Source organism: Megalops cyprinoides, chromosome 3 (assembly GCF_013368585.1).
Source record: "Megalops cyprinoides isolate fMegCyp1 chromosome 3, fMegCyp1.pri, whole genome shotgun sequence".
NCBI classification, from domain to species: Eukaryota; Metazoa; Chordata; class Actinopteri; order Elopiformes; family Megalopidae; genus Megalops; species Megalops cyprinoides.
In genome coordinates, this window is record NC_050585.1 from 29129487 (window position 1) to 29148373 (window position 18887).

At 41.8% G+C, this 18887-nt stretch overlaps 1 protein-coding gene across 2 annotated transcripts in view; it reads right to left on the reverse strand.

Annotated features, from left to right (window-relative positions):
- LOC118774666 (oligophrenin-1-like) overlaps positions 1-18887 on the reverse strand; it is a 43382-nt gene that overhangs the window by 19961 nt on the left and 4534 nt on the right. The window contains exons 2-11 of one of the 2 annotated variants that reach the window (XM_036524064.1): positions 11426-11521; positions 9253-9314; positions 7695-7766; positions 3441-3542; positions 2978-3088; positions 2339-2443; positions 2104-2233; positions 1662-1762; positions 862-953; positions 239-317 (exon numbers count right to left, since the gene is read on the reverse strand). In XM_036524064.1, the coding sequence (XP_036379957.1) occupies positions 239-317; positions 862-953; positions 1662-1762; positions 2104-2233; positions 2339-2443; positions 2978-3088; positions 3441-3542; positions 7695-7766; positions 9253-9314; positions 11426-11521 (950 nt within the window). Of the gene's footprint in view, positions 1-238; positions 318-861; positions 957-1661; positions 1763-2103; positions 2234-2338; positions 2444-2977; positions 3089-3440; positions 3543-7694; positions 7767-9252; positions 9315-11425; positions 11522-18887 lie in introns of both variants that reach the window. The other variant, XM_036524063.1, reaches the window with a different exon arrangement.

Below are 18887 nucleotides of genomic sequence, written 5' to 3' on the forward strand. Positions count from 1 at the left end.
TATAACTAAAATGTGAATGCCTGCCTATGGCAATTGCTACTGTATGTGACAACCTTACAATTCATTACAATTAATTAAACAAATCGGATGATGGAAGAACAACACATTAACAGTGAGGCCTTTTCAGCATCCGTGAGAAATGGGATCGTAATTTATCCTGTGCCAGAAACAAAATGCCTGTGTTGTTTAGCCAGGAAGTGGCAGTAGAGAGTTAGGAAACAAGACAGGTATAACGTACAGGTTCTTTCCCATCCATGGCCTCCATCCACAGCTTCCTGTTGGCCTCAGAGAGGGCCTGGAGTGTGACAGGTGCAGGCCTACAGACACAGTTCAAACAAGTGCTGCCGTTACTGGCCAAACAATGGAATTTTCCCCCCACTGCTTCCTTTCTGCTTGTGCGCTTGGCTCTGAGGGGCAAAATCCCCTTTTGGACCGTGCAGCTGGTAGCTTCTCCAAACCAAACCAATGCATCCATAAAATTCCATCGGACTTATGTAAGCAGTGCACTGACATGCTATATCTGGGTTTCCAAGGACGTCGGGGGTCAGCGCATGCACACATTGTGGGAGTATTTGCAGACACTGCTCTCTGGCGGGGAAGAGAGACTGTGCCATAACTCTGTGCGCACTGCCACCCAGAGATTGACCCGAGAGGGTCGAGCTCTCTTCCTCCCGTCTCCGACTCACTGTGAGGCTCTGCCATCTGCACGCAAAGGTGGCTGCCAAGTCAACCTGTGTTACAATCCGCTCTGTACCCACATAGGATGTCCTTGCGGTCCACCTGTTCTCTCGGCTACGATTTATCCGGCAAGGTGGCAAACACAAATGTCACAAACGTTGTGACATCAGTGAGCGGACTCACCTTTCATACGTTTCTATGTCGAAGCAGAAACGCTTGTCTATAGACTCTGACTTGCGCCTAATGCAGGACTTCAGCTTCAACTCTGTTGGGCCCTGCTGGGAAAGCAGAACATCTCATGTCATATTTGTGCAGCTGTGAATTTTCATTTTGTTTCAATTGTGGCTCTCTGAGGCTGTCTGAATGGTTTGGTTGGTTCTCTATGTACATATGATGATCATACAGGCACCAAATGTAATCATCACACATCATCAGCAGTTTATTGTAGGGTACCCAGCAAAATACTACCTTACTGCCAGTCTGTACACTTCATAGCACTTACCAGAGTTGGGCTCAATTATATATCAGTCCATTAAAGAAATAAGTTGATATGTAGTTTATTGACTGACAATTCTTCACTTCAGTCAAGACATTTTTTTCAATTTATGATTGAATTGAATTTCAATTCATTCCCTCAACTGACTGAATTGAAATAGGAGTCACCCTCAACTCTAGCACTTACCATAAGAATTAATAAATTGTCAGAATCACTTATGACAAATAAACATCATGTGTAATTACAGATCTCGCTGTATCTGGGTCTGTGTAAATAAAAGCATATGCAATAAATGTATATGAACGCTTATGTCAAGCACTATTGAACACTGTAGAGGTAATATAAAGTTTGTGTACTTTATATTGCCTCCTCAATTGCACTTTGGTGTGAACTAACAGGAAGTACTATGTAGTGTGGATATTAAGGAGTACAGAGTAAACCACCAACAAAGTGTACTCAAACTAATGCTTGCTTACTGACCACCTACCTGTTTGGTGGCAGGTTTCTGTTCAACAGGAACCATGATGAACAGTTTGTTTTCTTTGTAGTATTTGCAATAGTACTTTACCCACGAAACACCCAACGCCCCTATGAGACAACAGATGGTAACACAATAACATATTCCAGTTTATCTTGAAATTATGCATAGTTATGATACGTCTTCTATAACACAGACTTACCATGTCACTGTACGCTTCTACCATTCATGCAATACTAGGTCAAGCAATATATTTTACTGTGTAACTTATACATTTTCATTACCGCAAACTCATTTATAGTTCTGAATTAGTGAAATTATTTGCCTAACAGTTAGAATTACATTACTCATATCAATTACTGCTGTGGCAATCACTTGTTTCAGATGTGCAATCATTGTTCAGGGTTTTCTCACAGCATAGGCAGGACATCGGCTGAGTTTGTGGGCTTACACTTTTCCTGAGAATACAGGTAGCCCTCGATGGTCGGCTGTCCGGGAATTTTACAGATCTGAGGAGAGTCCTTCATTCTCTTCATCAGCTCTTCCATCTCTTCGCGTGTGCTCTCAAAGTGATTCCTTGTCTGGAGGGGGTTACAGAAATCGATAGGCATTGTGTCAGACGGGCGAGGAGTCCTTTTGACCTCCCTGATTGTCTTATTAGCAAACCATCGATGCTGGGGGCTCACATTTTGCAGGCTCAGCTGTAGCTCCTGCTTATATGGCATGAAGTCCTGGGTCATCTCAAAGGTGAGGTTGTTCAGTGTCAGGATACTCTGGAGGAAGGCCAATACCTACAGTCCCAGAGAAGAAAAGGATTACAATTAAAGTGAGACTTGTGATTATTATTGGCCATCATTTTGTATTAACAGTGAATTTGTGTGACTAAAAACACACTGCAAGTGCAAACTTAAAGGTCAAAATGTATTTACTTTAATAAATTAAATTGTGTCTCCTCACTATACTACAGTTCCAATAATACATAATAACCAGTAACTGGTGTTTCTTTGAAATAAATTTCCAACAATAAACAGTTCTGCTGTTGAGATAGACACATTAAAACCCTCCCTCAAGTCAACACCAGATTTGCTGTTAGTGGCTTTATTCAGGTGTTAACTGTGGTCGTTTCCTGCTTAGTCACAGTGTTTGTGATACTGATTGTAGCCTGGTTCATTAAAAGCACAGCATTACAATGCTCCCTCTCTGTCAGAAAGAGGTCACGATGGGTAGGATGTGAAGCAGACCTCACAGCTAGAGGATATTGTAGCACCAAGAGGACCTACAGTATAAACAGGATGGGAGAGAGACTCGGGGAGCAAGGCACTCACAGGCTCCACCACATCGAACTTCTTCCTGTCCTGCACCTGCTGGATCTGATAAACGTACTCTACTGAGGACTCGTAGAAGTTCAGCCTCTCCTTGTCCAGCTGTACATCCGCCTGGCCATGGGGTCAAATGGACAACACACAGACTTTTGGGCGGATGGCAGGGGAAAGAAACACACATTGTGCAATCCAACCAAATGAAAACAACAGCAACCAAAAATAAACTGTAACCCACATCCATGTTAACAGATACTAAAATACTGAATTGAAGATCCCCACAAGACCATGTGGTTGATGTTTTTCAGCATCAAGCTGAGCTGTTGGATGATTCAACAACAACAAACTTTTACTGTACCCAAGGGGATATCCATTCCATCACCTACTGAAACCGTTTTGATTGTAATATCACACATGAGGTCATAATATTTGTCATAAAGACATAATTTGTCCTCTTGTTCCCACCTACCTCTTGTAGCTGGGTTTCCTTCTTCTTGGAAGACAAGTTCAAGTGTTTGTCCAGTTGAGAATAATATTTTTCACTGTCCTTCTCAAATCTCTTTTTCTTCTCCTGAAACACACATTTCCATCCTTTGTGATGAGAGTCATCATTAGCAAACATATTTTTTTGGAGGGCAGCCAAAAAAACAGAGGACATAAGACGGATCAAGTAAAAGCCCAAGGTGGTCTCAAATTGAACAAACATCTTACAACACGGATCATCTTGCAGAATTCTAAACTGAACAAAAACTGAACACACCTTGAGGCATAAACACACCCTAATGCTCTTTAAAACTAAACATATTGTATCCTGTGTGTTGCATTATACATCCGAGATGTTTGGAGTAATTGCTGGAAATTGGAGTAATGGTCATTACATTACATTCAATTACTGTCATTTAGCAGATGCTAAAAGTGACTTACACAGTTTGCACTTTTACACGTTATCCATTTATACAGCTGGATGTTTACTGAGGCAATTGTGAGTTAAGTACCTTGCCCAAGCGTACAGCAGCAGTGCCCCAGTTGGGAATCGAACTGGCAACCTCTCTGTTACAGGCCCTGCTCCTTACCACTATTCTATACTGTCACCCCAATGGTCAGCAGCCAGACGTTAAGCAACCTATCATATGAAAATGCAAGATCTCAAGAAACCGTTTGTGAAACCAGCTGAACATTTTCAATGCAAATGAACCAAAGAAAATGGTTTATAGGAATAACCTAGAAGAAATAGTTCTCAAAGATAGTCTTTTCAGGAGTAAGTGAACAAAACAGAACCTTGGGAAAACTCAACAAACACAAACTTTCTGTAAACTTTCTAGCTTAGGTCAATGCAACAGAGGAGAAATCTAATAGCTAAATCTCAACCTAAATCTAAATATCCAGCATGCACCTGGTAAATTTTATAGGCACTTTGGTATATTCAAATGACTCATAAACTGAAGTACTAGTTTGGATTTCTCAGGCAAAGCTGTAACATGCAATGCTTGATTTTCCTTCTCTCTGAAAAACGCTGTTCTGGCACATGTTGTTTTCTTGTAAAACCAGAGAGGGAAGAAAAGAGCAAAATACCTGCAATATATCCGCTGAGCAAAAAGACATCCTGAGAATTTATTTGTGAGAAGTAAGAAATGCATGAGCGACGATGCATACTGTTGCTCCTGGAGGCCTTTCAGCCCTTTAGAACACAGTGAAGAAAAGGATCTGAAAGCCTTCATTTTACAACAAAAAATGGAAATCCTCAAATGGAAGTGGCTGGAATAAAAATACAAGTTTAAATAATGGAAAGAAATTATAGACAAGTTGCTGCAGGTGGGCGCAACAATTCCTAGGTAACCTTCATCAGAAGTCATGACAAGTAATAACAGCAAACTGAAGTGGTTTATGGTTTATCCAGTTTTATGACACAATTGTTATAATTTGCAGGCATTTTTTCACCGGTTCCCCACTGGGTCTCTTTGGTGTTTAACTCAGGTTAGAAAGAACCAAGTAATGAGCTGCAGTGCCCCAGCTTTCTGTAAATAAGATGTTTCAAGAGTTTCAACATTTATTTACTGGGGTGAATCTGGCGAAACAAGCTGGGATGAGTGGAAGCAGTTTCTCGTACTCTTTGGTGCCGAGGCTCAGATACGAGGACATGGTCCCGTGGGAGCACTCTATTGCTCTGTCTCACATCCAACTCTCCCCCACACAGCCCCCCCCCCCCCCCCCCGTGCCTGCAGATCAGTTCAGATCAGCCCTGCCAGCAAGGTTGGACGTCCCAGGGTTTACTGTTCCAGAGACTCGGCAGAGACGATCTGCAGTTGATTAGTGCTGGCAGAGCACACTTGGCGCCGCTTGGACCGGGACCATGGCCGCCCAGGCGAGGGAGCGGAGTTGGGAGTGTGTGTGTGTGTGTGTGTGTGTGTGTGTTTGTGTGTGTGTGTTGGGGGGGGGGGGGGGTGGGGGGGGGGCAGTGTGGACAGGCACAAGGAAGCCATGAAAGACGTGCTCTCCCACTCGGTCTGTGACCTATTTATTTTCCAAACATTTTCATTTTTTCATTTTCATTGATTTTCATTCCACTGTGTGCTTTCCCTTTAAATGGGCCTGAAAGAACTGCAACAGCAGGACATTTATGTCAAGTACAGTACTCACTGCCTCACTTTTGTGTATTACGCTAGTGGAGCCAGACTGTACAGAACCCAGTTTTCCGGGCATAGCTTTATTTGTTTAACTCCTGTTTAATCCTACCACCACTGGTGTAAGACACTCAGTGACAACATCACACTTACTGTGATGCATCACAAAAGTGAAAGCAGCTTCTTTCCTGCAAGGAATAGAACAGTTGCCATGCCTCATGCCAAGGCCATGCTAACTTATAGGTAAAGAATGTAAACCTGTAATACATTTTTAACCCACAGAAACCGTACTGAAGCTGATAGATCTACTGCAAAACTACACTGAAAAACTACTCTCAACAGTCGGGTTTGACAAGGAACATATTAAGTGCACCAAGAATTCTAACGATTGTGCGGAGTCATAAAACAATCATGCAGATTTGGCTGGCCATCCTGAAGAATGCTACCAGAGCTTCTGGCCAGCGGAGGGCTTCCACGTGTCCTTTTTTCCACAGCGCATTTCAGATGATTTCTTGCTCTGGCCATTTTCAGATTTTTCCACTTATGTTAGATGAGCTACATTCTCATCCTTCCAACCATCCTGTCTTCCTGTCTGTGGAAGGGAGGCTTGGCAACACTGAACATCCTGTCAACATTGTGCTGACGTTGCAGCCATATGACCACGTTGTCATTCCATCATGCTAGATGTAGCTTGAAACGGAGTTTGCGAGAGTGTTATCTGTTAACTTTGTTTGAGATTTTATATGTATGTATATATACATACAAAAAACAAAAATAAACAAAAACAACAGATGATAGGCCCTCCTATGCTGACTAAGGAACAGCTAATGCACTGCCTGCCACAGGAGGGTGCTGAAGTTACCAGTCAGCACGCTTCCAATCACATTTCCACAGCAAGTGGAAACTGCAGAGGGGATGCTAGAGCACAGGGTATGCAGCAGGAAGTGGGATAGCTTCATCACCACAGTAACATATCTGTTGACTGCACTTGTAGCAGGACAGAAACTGAAAGGGTGGAATATGTTTAATATGCGCCTCTTTCCACTGCATTTTAAACTGGAGTATCTGTGTAAATGAGAAATGACACGATTCCTACAAAGGGATTTATGTTATGTTTTCAGAGACAATAATTAAAGCAAATACTCAAATATCTTTGTGTGTTGCGTTTATAAAAGTCTAAGGAAATTTGTGGTGATTATATTTCCATAAAAAATTCAAAGGATGGATCCTTAACCAATGTATGAAGCACATGGTGCCTATCACTAGTAACAATTCAGGAATACTGATGTTCAGTGAATAAAACTGGAATATTTTTCATTAACGGTGCGATTCCTGTTACCATGTTGGTTTTTTCACTTGTGAGCAGGCCGCACAACATAAAGAAGACAACAAAATAACTGTACATTGCCTTTTGCTCCCAACAGTCTTAATTCACTTGTCAGCAACAACTTTTTGATCAGGGCTCTCGGTATGGTCAACTGTAACCAGCTTTAAAATGACAGTGATAAAAAGTTATCCATCCAAATAGCTGGATCTAGCCATCTATTCCAATGCTGCAATGCTACAGAGGTCACAGTATATTCTGTTACATCTCTCTATTCATCCGCTCCCAAGTAACATTACATAGACACGACGATGAAGTCAAGCAAAGCTGACAACAAAACATCAGAGGATAAAATCAATCCTCTCATTGTACAGACTCGTATTCCCAGTTGTGTGATTTGTTACTACACTACCAACAAGTCAGTTTACTTCATCTGAATTCTACTGGTATAAGTATAGACGTGGAATGTCAAAATTGTTGTAAAGCAGGAAGGTGTCATGTATGATGGTGCAAGATAAGGTCAAGTGCCTCTTTCTATTACCTCCTATAGTTGCAGTTGGAGTTGGAGGTGTGTTAAGTGTGACTGAAAGGAGCTGAGAAGTTTTGGAAAAGATAAGAAAAGAGATAACTGCTTGCATTATTTACTGTAACCTGTTCAGCACAACATTATCCATGGGGCAGCCAAGCTCCCCATCAGTGTCCTTTGACGCTTCTGTGTGAGATATTCTGTTTTAGAGAGAGGCAGCTGTGCTCTCGCTCCACCCACAGCAACACTTACTTTCGTGACTCCGATTTGCTCCTTGCGGAATTTCTCCAGCGGCTTGATCAGCAGATCGCAAGCATTTTGAACCTGCAGTCGGAGATGACACAAGAGGAGAAACATCACATTTGCTATTCTTTTCCATGTCCCGGGCCTCAGACATCCCAAACTGACTCATTCGGATAACCCCACCCACTCCAGCTCAAAAAACCACACTGCTGGGGATTTTGACAGGTGCTCAGGGGGAAGGATAGCAGCGAAACAGGCCCGCTGAGTGGAACTAATAAAGCGCGTGTGAACTGTGAGCAAGGCAAGTCTCAGGCGGTTGCCTTGGCAAAGGGAGGCCTGTGTCTTGATAACTGGCGTTGGGCCTTGACACACCAGCAGGCGGCAGTCTCTCCTACACAGGGATTAGCAGCCATATTTCTCCTGCAGCCGCATCAGGCCACCTGTCACACAGGACCTGCTGCTTTCAGTGCCAGTCATGCCATTGCTATAGCAGCAGAGGGAGGGGATGGTGTTGTTCTAGTAGTTGAATGCTGTGAAGTCTGTGAGGGAGGCCACACCCCAACAGAAGGAGAAGCAGTGAGTCAGCCGTCATGGACAGCAGCCCAGTATGACAGTGGTGTGAAACTGAAGATAACACATATGCAGTGAGCTGCTCTTATCGGGACAAATTATAGAGCAGCACATTTTCCACAATAGGAGGGCCATCAGCCCATGAGCTGAAGCTTCCTGTAACAAGAGCTTGAATTACGGCTCCTGAAGAAGCCCAAACAGAGGCCTTACACCACTGTTTAAAACGTCACTTTGAATCTGACTCTCCTCATATCTGTCTACAACACCACTTTTTTGGGAAATAATGCCAAACAAACACATCTACAACCTACTTCCACACCCAGCGCACGAAGCACATACAGGGATAATGTGGAACACATTCACAGCACGTCTGTGAGACAGTTGGGATAGTGTCAAGAGGAATCTTGGGCAAAGGTGGTATGAAGTCACATGCTCTGCTCTTCCTGTCATTTATTATCAGGCCATGTGTCAGCTTTCTTTTTAGTAAGTAGTTACAGCCACTAATATCAGGTGTGACATTATCTATTATTTGTGAACAGTGTTTGTGAAGATGAAGATGACTCCTTCTGGGCAAAGGTCACAACCTGTATGCACGCATACACGTCACCTAGATTTGTCCCTGTCACAGTGCGAGTTAAAGCGATAAAGAGGAAGTGGCTCTGTGCCACTCAGTGGTACAGTGTAAAGACAAATGAGATTTTGAATAACACTGCTAACAACCAATGTAGGCTCAAGATATTTGGGTAACTGAATGAGGGCAAAGTACAGTACCCAACCTACCATTCTGTGCAATGCTTTCTATAGACCTGCTTCTCTTTCTGAATAATATCCACCTTCATGAAGGTTTGGAGATGACAATCAAACTGCAACAGTCCAACATCATTCAGAGATCACCCTTGTCAGACTGACTGACAGATACACAGCTACTCAAGCTCCAGAATGCCAAGCTTCACTGATGTTCAGACAGGCCAACACAGACAAGTTCTTAAAGGCTTACCAGCATCATCCTGTCGTCCTCCACTTCCTGTAGCAGACCAGCGAACTCCCGGAAAGACTCAGCTGGGAACAAAACAAACATGTTCGCGCAAAGTGGAAGCCATTAGTTCCTCCATTAAAAAAAAAAATTCTTGACACAGGTGCAACATATTCAGAGGCAATAAATGCAACGATAAAAGATACTCTTTAATTTTAAGTGGCTTACGTCAGTACCATAAACATGAATCAGAGGGAAGCAGGTTTAAACCTTTCACATAAAATCCATCTGTGTTGTCTTGTAACTCTAGATGGTAGATTTGCTTGTGACATGTTTGTTGCTCAAATTATTTCACCTTTTTTCAGTCCCCACTTACAATTTGTATACACAAGAGAAAATTCCAATTATCCTAAGGAAAGGGGGCACTAAAGTTATATTTAATATGTTCAATAGGGAATTGAAACAAAAAAGTTTTGGGTAAAATTCAGGTTGAAAGATGGTTCTCCTAGATTGTTGAAAATGATGCCCCATGGAAAAAGTTCAGTTGGGCATGCGAAGCACATGATAAATATATGGCCCTTGTGTGGATCATTTATAAATGCTTGGTATGTCTAACCACAAACAGTCACTAGAACTTTAATTTGTCATAGACAAACACTGGTTGAAATACACCTAAGATTTCATTCACAGAGGGTGTTAGCTACAGACTTCAGACAAAAGGTCTGAAATATTTGGCAATTTAACTTATAACAAGCTGTGAGTGCAATGACAAGGGGTGCTGTCTGTGTCCAGCTGATGTGTTTGAGAAGTTCCCTAGTTCTAAGCGGAGGCTGAGCAGCATAATAACCAGTGATCTGTATGTTAAAAACTATCAGTGTAGTTTACAAAAACAGGCTGACTGTCACAATTTTTACATTCCATCACACTTCATTCCTGTCAGTTCCTACAATCCAAAATACCACTCTCTTGACAAGGACAAACTTTAATAGCATATTTTCCCTCCTCTGTCACAAAACACCCCCTAAAACCACAAATGTTCCTGTTATATTCATACACCACATTACTCAGCTCAGATGAAATTCTAGATAAAACAAGCCAATAAACGATTACACATTTTGCAGTGGATTTATGTTTTCTTAGAATTGGTAAAAATAACTGGGTTAAAAGGGCAAGGAGTATTGCCATGATAAATACCAACACATTTCCAACTTATGGATATTTCCTTTTGTCTCTTGTTTCCAACATACACAGCTGAAACATGTGTGGGCCATATTGCTCATGTGTCAAGCAAGGCCATGCAAGGCCTTCTTTCCGGACCAGCACAGCATATTTAGGAACCAGAGGAAAGGGTGTGTTGACAGGAACGACTGAGACAGTGAAATAGTGCAGGAAAATAAACTAAGGTGTTGCTTAGAGGGGCTCACATTCAATGAGATGTTTTAAAGTCATGTTCACACCACTTGCACTTTTGTATTTATGACCTTGAGTCAATATATGTGGAGCACAGCTTGTAAACTCAGCAAGGGGCACTTTGTATGGCAGTGAAGCTTGGTGGAGTAGACTAAAGAGCTATCCACTTTCCACATGACTGTGTTATTTTGCAAAAGAAGGTCTTCGGCGGAGGAATTATTAAAGAATAACCTATGAGATTTTCCTATTGGTGCTTACTGTAAATGTTCCTTACTGCTTGTGAAGGTCAGGTTCACAGCTTTAGCTGGCTAGATAATTTCAGAGTAGCAAAAACGAGGACTTAAATGACAGAAAATGAGGATTTAAACCAATGAGTGAACATGTCATATTTTCATTTGTTTGTTTAGCTGTATAATCTGCCAAATGCACTTAACAACAGTACAGTAAGTTAAAGTACACTTACTGTAACATGTCCAGCTGCCTCTGCGCCAAAGAGGGACACAATTATTTCCACTTATGATGCCTTTTTCCACTTGGGTCTTGTCCAGACAAGCTGGGATTTTGTTAGGCTTTGTTGTGCTTAGAGATCAATAACCATGACATTTGACTATTTCTCCCAAGCTTGACTTCTTCATCGAGACAAAATTTGAATGGACAATATATTTCATCTGTGAAACTTAAATGCTGTCTGTCGTGTGATTGAATTACAACAACAGCAAGATCAATAGCAATGACTTATCCACTTGACATTTGTGGGTAAGCACAGTAAATCACTCCCTGGACTTACCAATGTTCATCTCATCATCAGTCAGAGAGTCCCCAATGAAGTCAAACTGGAAAACATGGAGGGTCTGGGAGAACTTCTGAACTGCAAGGGAGTAGTCTGGGGAAAACAAATATGCACACACAGACATTAGTGTTTGTAATCATTTACACAAAGGGCTCCTCTACTTGGTCACAGCCAAGATAACGTACAGTAATTAGCAGCTATCAGTACATACTGTATGTTAATATCTGTGGCAATCCGAGAATTCAACCCTGGTATTACAAATTGGAAATTACCAAATTTTAATCATGTACATTTTAAAAATATCATCTTTCATATTAGATGAAATATGAAACTCTGCAGACTCTACCGCATGAGAATAGGGTGGGCTATTTCAGTGTAGTTTTTGAGATATTGCCCATATTCTGGTCAAGCCTCAACTAATGGTCAAAGCTTTTAAACATTAATATTGACCATGTCTCAAAGAATATGATGCAATATAAACCTTGTATGTTTGAATCTCCACATTACAAAATCTGAGAGGGCCATTCTAAAGTAGGCCTCATTTTGAAATTACCATAAAGGAACTTAACCAAATGAACTGCTTCAGTCTCGTGAAGCTACAGTTTATGAACAAAAACTGTAGAAACTTTGTCTCGATAACAATACATAAACGAGGAGTAGGTCAGTGGATCTGTCTGCAGGGCTTACTACAGCTGCAGCCACTCAGTGAAATCCCTGCAGGCCTCACAGGCCCTGGCTTCACAACAGACTAGGCCTCAGTTCAGCACATGTGTAACAAAGTTAACATAAAACAAATGAACAAACAAACCTCTCATTCAATGTGCGTGTATTAAACTATCACTAACGGCAAATGACTCTCAATATTCCGATAATGCACATTACAGGCTGAATAGTAAACTGAATATTGAGCGATTGACTATTAAAGAGAAGTTGCACATCATCAGATCCTGAAGGACTGTGGATCTTATCTAGCCTGTGTGCCCAGAGTTTGGTAGATCTGAGCAGAGAGGAGAGAACTTGTCCTCTCCCAATGACCATTTGGGTTGCCATTTGATCATTTGCTGTCTCCAGTAACAAACTGCCCCTTTCATGACACCAGGCCATAATTATAATCTCTCAGTTAACGCAAGCCAGCACTGAGATGCTGTTACCATGCAATCTGACCAAGAGGAGGGAGACTAAGAACACGCACCCTTCATTCTGCACTTTTGATATATTGTTTCTAATGACTGAGCCTGCGTACTCAGGAGATATATCATTACAAACAGAATTTGGGGAAATTCAAATAGTAAATCTTCTGCAAAGCACAGATATCCGTGATGGCTGGGATGTACTGTATTTGTTTAAGTGAAATGTATAAAACGCCCTATCAATCAGATAAGAATAGCAGTCATACAGCCTGGTGACAGTGTGAAATGATAGCTTGCCACAGTGTGGCTTCATTGGCTTGCCATAGAGTGGTCCTTAACTTTCACTCAGATACTCAGCATCCCATCAACAAATGGTTGCCTTAAAATGTGTGCATCCCAGAATAGTGATTCAGTAATCTCATCGCTTACCATACAGGAAGTGGGCATGTGAGATAAGTCTACTTAAATGGATAGTTGTGTGATTGAGCTCACAGTTGCTAGGACAACAGAAAGAGGGAAGTCATTTTAAAAGCACAATAGCACTAAACTTCAAACAATCCTATGCACAGAGAAAGATATGTATAGGAAGCGCAAAACCTTTCTGCACAGAATCAAGGCCTTGAATATAGAGAAGCTGCAGTGGGCTTGGAGCGCAGGAATTCTAGGAAAGCTGGGGCTTTTAAGACTGCTCTCTCAGTGTGCTCCCGCTGCCTGTTGAATGTCTAATTACATTTCCATTGTTGCCCCGAATCCCAGGGAAGAGGCCCGTGCCAAACTAATTATTTCAAACTCATGACAATAATCAGGCCTGACTTTCCTGGAAAGAGACAAAGCTTTACAATAATCCTTAGCTATGGAACATTCCATGTGCTTTCATCTGAGTTCTCCTACTGTATGTGCAGACGTTTTAAGCTGCAGTTTTAAATCTGAATCTACCTAACAGTTATTTTGAGCAATCAGTTGAGGAGACAACCTGTCATTTGCATCTTATATTGATGGTTATTCTAAAGAAAGCTTAATTCAGCCTGGACACATGGCGATTGTTTTCTGAGTGTGGGCTGAGCCCTACCTACAACCTGTGACTTCACAAGCTCAATACCGGGCTGTGTCATTAGCCACCCAAGAGTCTGCAGTTGCAGACACAACCACCTTTGCTCAGCCGAAGCAGGGTGGGTTACGCTGGCATGGGTTCCCTAGTCCCACCGCTTTTAGCACCCTCTAGTCACTTGCAGGGCACCTGCAGGTTATTCAGAAGACATCTTTGGAGTTCGCCAACCCGTTGCTCTGCTGGGGTGTACTGTGAGGAATGTAATGAAATACAAAAACAGCTTTTTGCTGCATGTGTGTATATCATAAAATTAGATTTATCACGCTTCATTTACATTACATTTACATTTACTCATTTGGCAGATGCTTTTATCCAAAGTCACTTACAAGTCACTTACAATACAGCACAAGCGAAAAACCATACAGAGTCAACAATAGTAGAAGCACTGCATGACCAGGTTTCAAAGGTTGGCCAGGCAAGGTATAAACTAGCAGGTAAAGCTAGTGTTAAACCATTAGATCACATTTTTTTTTAAATAATTTTATTTTATAGTTTAGTAGGAGACAGATTGAGTCATGAGAAGTTCCTTGAAGGGATGTTTCTTGAAGAGAGAGGGTGACTCAGCACAATGGATGAAGTATGGAAGTTCATTCCACCATCGGGGGACAATGGCAGAGAAGGTCCTGGATAGTGAATTTACATCGCAATACGACGGGACCACCAGGCGCCGTTCAGTGGCAGAGAGTAGTGGTTGGGAGGGAACATGGGGTTGCAGGTAGGTAGGTGCAGCTTTGTTGGTCACCCTGTACGCAAGCATCAAGGCCTTGAACATGATGCGGGCAGCTACAGGGAGCTTCAGTACTCCTGTGCAAGTGTAGATGATGTTTTAGTCTGGTAACAATTGGTTGTCCCAAAGTAGGAGAAAAAACAAAATCCAAAACATGGCCCTAGCCAGGTGAGACAAGACATTTCCACCAAAAAGATAAACTACAAGACATTAGGGTGGTAGCGATTGGCTTAAGGTTCAAAATCTTGGTTCTAAGCCTTTTCACACAATGTTCATTCACCTCTGTGTTGAAAACAGAAATTCCCCACTCGGTGTACCATTACCACCGTTTCTGTGATTCTGAAAAACATTCATTCATACAACAAAATCCAACACCCACTTTGGCTGTGTAGGTCAGGGAATGACTGGCTCCTGGGTAACTCAGGCAGTACAAGTGCTGGGTAGGCTAAGCGCAGGCTGAGCCCTACACTTGCCTGATCATTAAATGACAATTGATGACAATGCCTGGGAGCCCACATTGGTGCAACAAACTCAACCCAGAGATAGCCATGGGTATGTAAACCAGGGTCCTCTCATCAGCTCTCAGCACCCTGGGACTTGCATGGGTATTTATGATTTTCTCAAAAAACTAGGTGGCTAATTGGACTGCAGCATCATTTATTGACCAAGACACAAGGTGAATATTTCAGGTCATGTGACAGGCAACAGGCTGGTTTTATAGAAATATATTTACTACAAATGAGATTTTGGATTGACGGACTGTTCTATACGGTCATAATGTAGGCAGAGCATGACAATCAGATAATATATGTTGTATCTGTTCTGACAATCCCTGATATAAAACAGTATCTCTTCTTTGGTAAGCCATAGAAATACTGATTTCACATATTGTAGCGACAGAGAATGATTAAACACAATACTTTTGGCTTTAATCCTTGTCTTACATACACTACCAGACTGTTCAAGCAGAGTTCTACAGAAAAAAATGTAATCAAATGCATGCACGGACACAACTCTGGCTGTAGAATCCATGAAAAGCATTCCAGGGAATGCCTGAATAAAGCTACAACAGAGGATCGTTTATTAAAATAAAGCATGAATGAGCAGAAATGGTAGTTTTCTGAGAACACCTACAATTACCGCAAGCAAGTAGAGCCTTCCCTCTTCTCACAGTGCTGCACAGTTTCGCTTCTTGCTCTTGACTCCTTAGCAACCAGTTCGCCTACACTGAGTCTATAAAGCTTTAAAAAGTTCCCATAAATGTAATGTACTAATAATTTAATTAACTCACAATAATGTAATTCATTTCTACTTAATAGAACAGAAAAAATCCTTTTGTTTTCAGCAGACAGAGGGACAGACTGTGCACAACAACCAGCCATGCTTGTACTCATACTACTGCAGGCAGTCATATAGCCAGTTGAGTTTCAGTATTCAGACCCTGAGCCTTTTTTCACAGAATAATCGTTTTTTATAAGCCTACTTATTTCTTCCCAAACAGAGGATACCAGCTACAGTCAAATAAATGGAAAAAGCCAATCACCCTGACAGACATTCCCTTCAATAACATATTATGATGACACCAATGTTTTACGAACAACCCCAAATACTGTCTGAAAAGTATACAAGTGAATGTGTTTCTTCTCTCCTCTATTCAGATTGCGCCATATATACTAAACCCCTGACACTTATGCTGTGTTTTTTTCAGTCCAGACCCATTATTTCAACAACATCGCATTGCACAAAACTATCACTAAACCTTATCTTCAAGTGCCTCCCGGCAATGATCAAAATGGAAGTAAATGTGACATATCCCCTCTGCTTCCCCCCCCCTCACAATGAAACCTATTGTCTCCAGCATAACAGCTTGACAAGGGGAAAAATGCATTATGGAATGGAATCTCGACAGCATGATGTCTAACAATGACAATACTGTTCGGTCCTCTTTGGCTTATACCAACAGAGGCGGGCGAGCTCGCTGAGAATATCCCAGACCAGACATTTGAAAATACAGTACCATGATTTCACGGGTGAAATACCCTAACGAACAGGGAATTAGCGAAAGCATCCATTACGGCATCTGTGCTCCTTTCTGCTCAAATTGAGTTTGAACTTGTCTTTGACATCCAGTTATTGTGATGTTTCAACTTAGTGGCTAGAAGTTAACGACAACCTAGAGACCATTAAATGGAAATTTGCTATGTGTGAGATAACTCCACCAAAAGCAATGTGGATAAACTATAATTAAGTATTAAATGATTGTAAAAAAAAAAAAAATCCTGGAGGAGGCATTGATTCAAATTTCCCATATTTGTGGCTACTTTGGTTTCAAAGAGAAAACATCACACTCCCTCCACTGCAAGAACATGCAAAGTGATGTAAGACAATTTTTTGTTCAAAGAAGATTATGTTACATAACACTAGTAATATGCTGCTTCACAGAAAGATCATTGCAGAAGCCTGATTAGTCATATTCACTTGATGACTCAAGGATGCGAGAGTTTGAAAGTACAACTATAATAATACATCATCACATCTCACCACAACAACCTCTGAAGTGCAATCCTCCAATACACTTACATACAGCAAATGGATATTTTCCACACTACAAGTCAAGTGTAGAGTGTTACAAGTGCACCAGAGTGAAGTAGGTGCTAACTGGGAAACAGGCAATATGCTGACATCCGTCTGACTCACGGGCACCTGACGAATCACAGAGTACCTGATAGCAGTGAGTCAAGGAAGCCCTGGCCAACCTACTCACCCATATCCCTGCCAGAACAAACCTATGGACTCCCAGTCAGAGATGACACGGCCGGACTCCAACTGGGCCGTGGGGCTCAAGAGAAGCACTTTGCCCACTGAGTCTCTCAGGAACCCCCCCATACCATTTCTGGCAGTTAGCCTACGCAGACACAACCTGACAAAATGAAAAACCTGACTGGTAACGATCCATACAGCACGAAGACCTCTTAGAGTCTCACCAAATGCGAGACCTCTGACAGAAACACCTTCTTTATTACCTCCTCCAAAGGCACAGATGAGATGCACACTAATTTGGCAATATCCCAAATTCAATAAATTACCCGCACAACTATACAGCTGTCACTGCCTTGGCTCCACAAAGACTGTGTGGCTGGTGAAAGGGAATAGCAGTCCTGGAAAATTACTCTGCCACTCCAATAGGGAGTGAACACTGAATCACTGACTCTGCCTGAAATTCGTATGGATCACTGCTACTGCAAACGTTCGTCAACATCTACAGTCAAAAATTACATTTAACTTTTCAGCCTGGCGCTCACAAAGGCACTCACAGCAAAGGATTATTAAAATAAAGAATAGACTTTATGTTAAGCAGAACAGACTGCTAGTGTTACTTTACTAAGATAAACAAAACAAGCCACAAATTCCGTCTTGACTGGAGTGAATGTTAACTGAGTGCAGTGTGTGAACAGCGTTTGCAGTTTCCACAGTTCAGGCTTTGTTGAGGACTCGCCTTGGCGCTCCCCCAGAACTGGCCAGCCGTTACTCCCCCAAATTTAGCCCTGTCCTTGCTGCAGATTGCTGGAGGGTATCCTGAAGGAGAGCGAGGAATCCCCTCCCTGTAAGGTCGCTGCATCAGCGCAGTTGTCACGTGCGGCACATCTGGTTCAAATCTACAGAGATCCCGTGCAGCAGGCCTCTGCAAGAAAGTCTATGCAAGCTTTTCAAATCCAAGCACTGCTCCCCCTTCACTCCCTCTCTTTTCAAGGCAAGAGGCCAGCATTCACCAAGCACCTCTAGCAAATGTTTAATGTGTGGGCTCCATACATATGACAGGGATATAAGGGTCAAATGGTGCAGCTGTTTTACTGCAACATGCAATGGATATACTATGTTTACAACTACAGATGTACTCTAAATACAACTGTACAAAAGAAATGTATAGCTTTCAAGGTAAGGTATTCCTTATTTAAAACATGAATTCACAATTAAGTGCTCTCTATTCATATTTAGCAACCTCTTCTTTTCCAAGCACTGGGCAAGCCTTTGGACAGGGCAATATTTTCAGTGTAAAGCTAAGTGCAAAATTATAGTGCTTAAATGGTCATTCATTGTGTCACTCTCTTTTCTGCACACACTGTTCTATTTGCTACACAGTGGTGACAAAGTAACCAGTATGGCAGTATCAGTTTTCACTCCTGTAAAAAAGGACAACCAAGCTGTTTTACTGAGGGTTTTGTTTCGTGTTCAATAACCCACAATGGATGTAGCAAAAAAAAGAAAAACAACCCCACCTTAAAAATAAACCAGGATATACTTCAATATTGGCTTAATGTAAATAATCTCTGTGGGAAAGCTTATTGTACTCTGGAAACAATGTACCTTCCACATAGCCACCACAGCCTGTTTGACACTCGTGAATTTTGGACCCTAACGACCATCATTCATTCTTTAATATGTTCAAGTCTGTCCTTAAATTTCCTGTGAATGAACTGTTGTGTATTGTTGGAT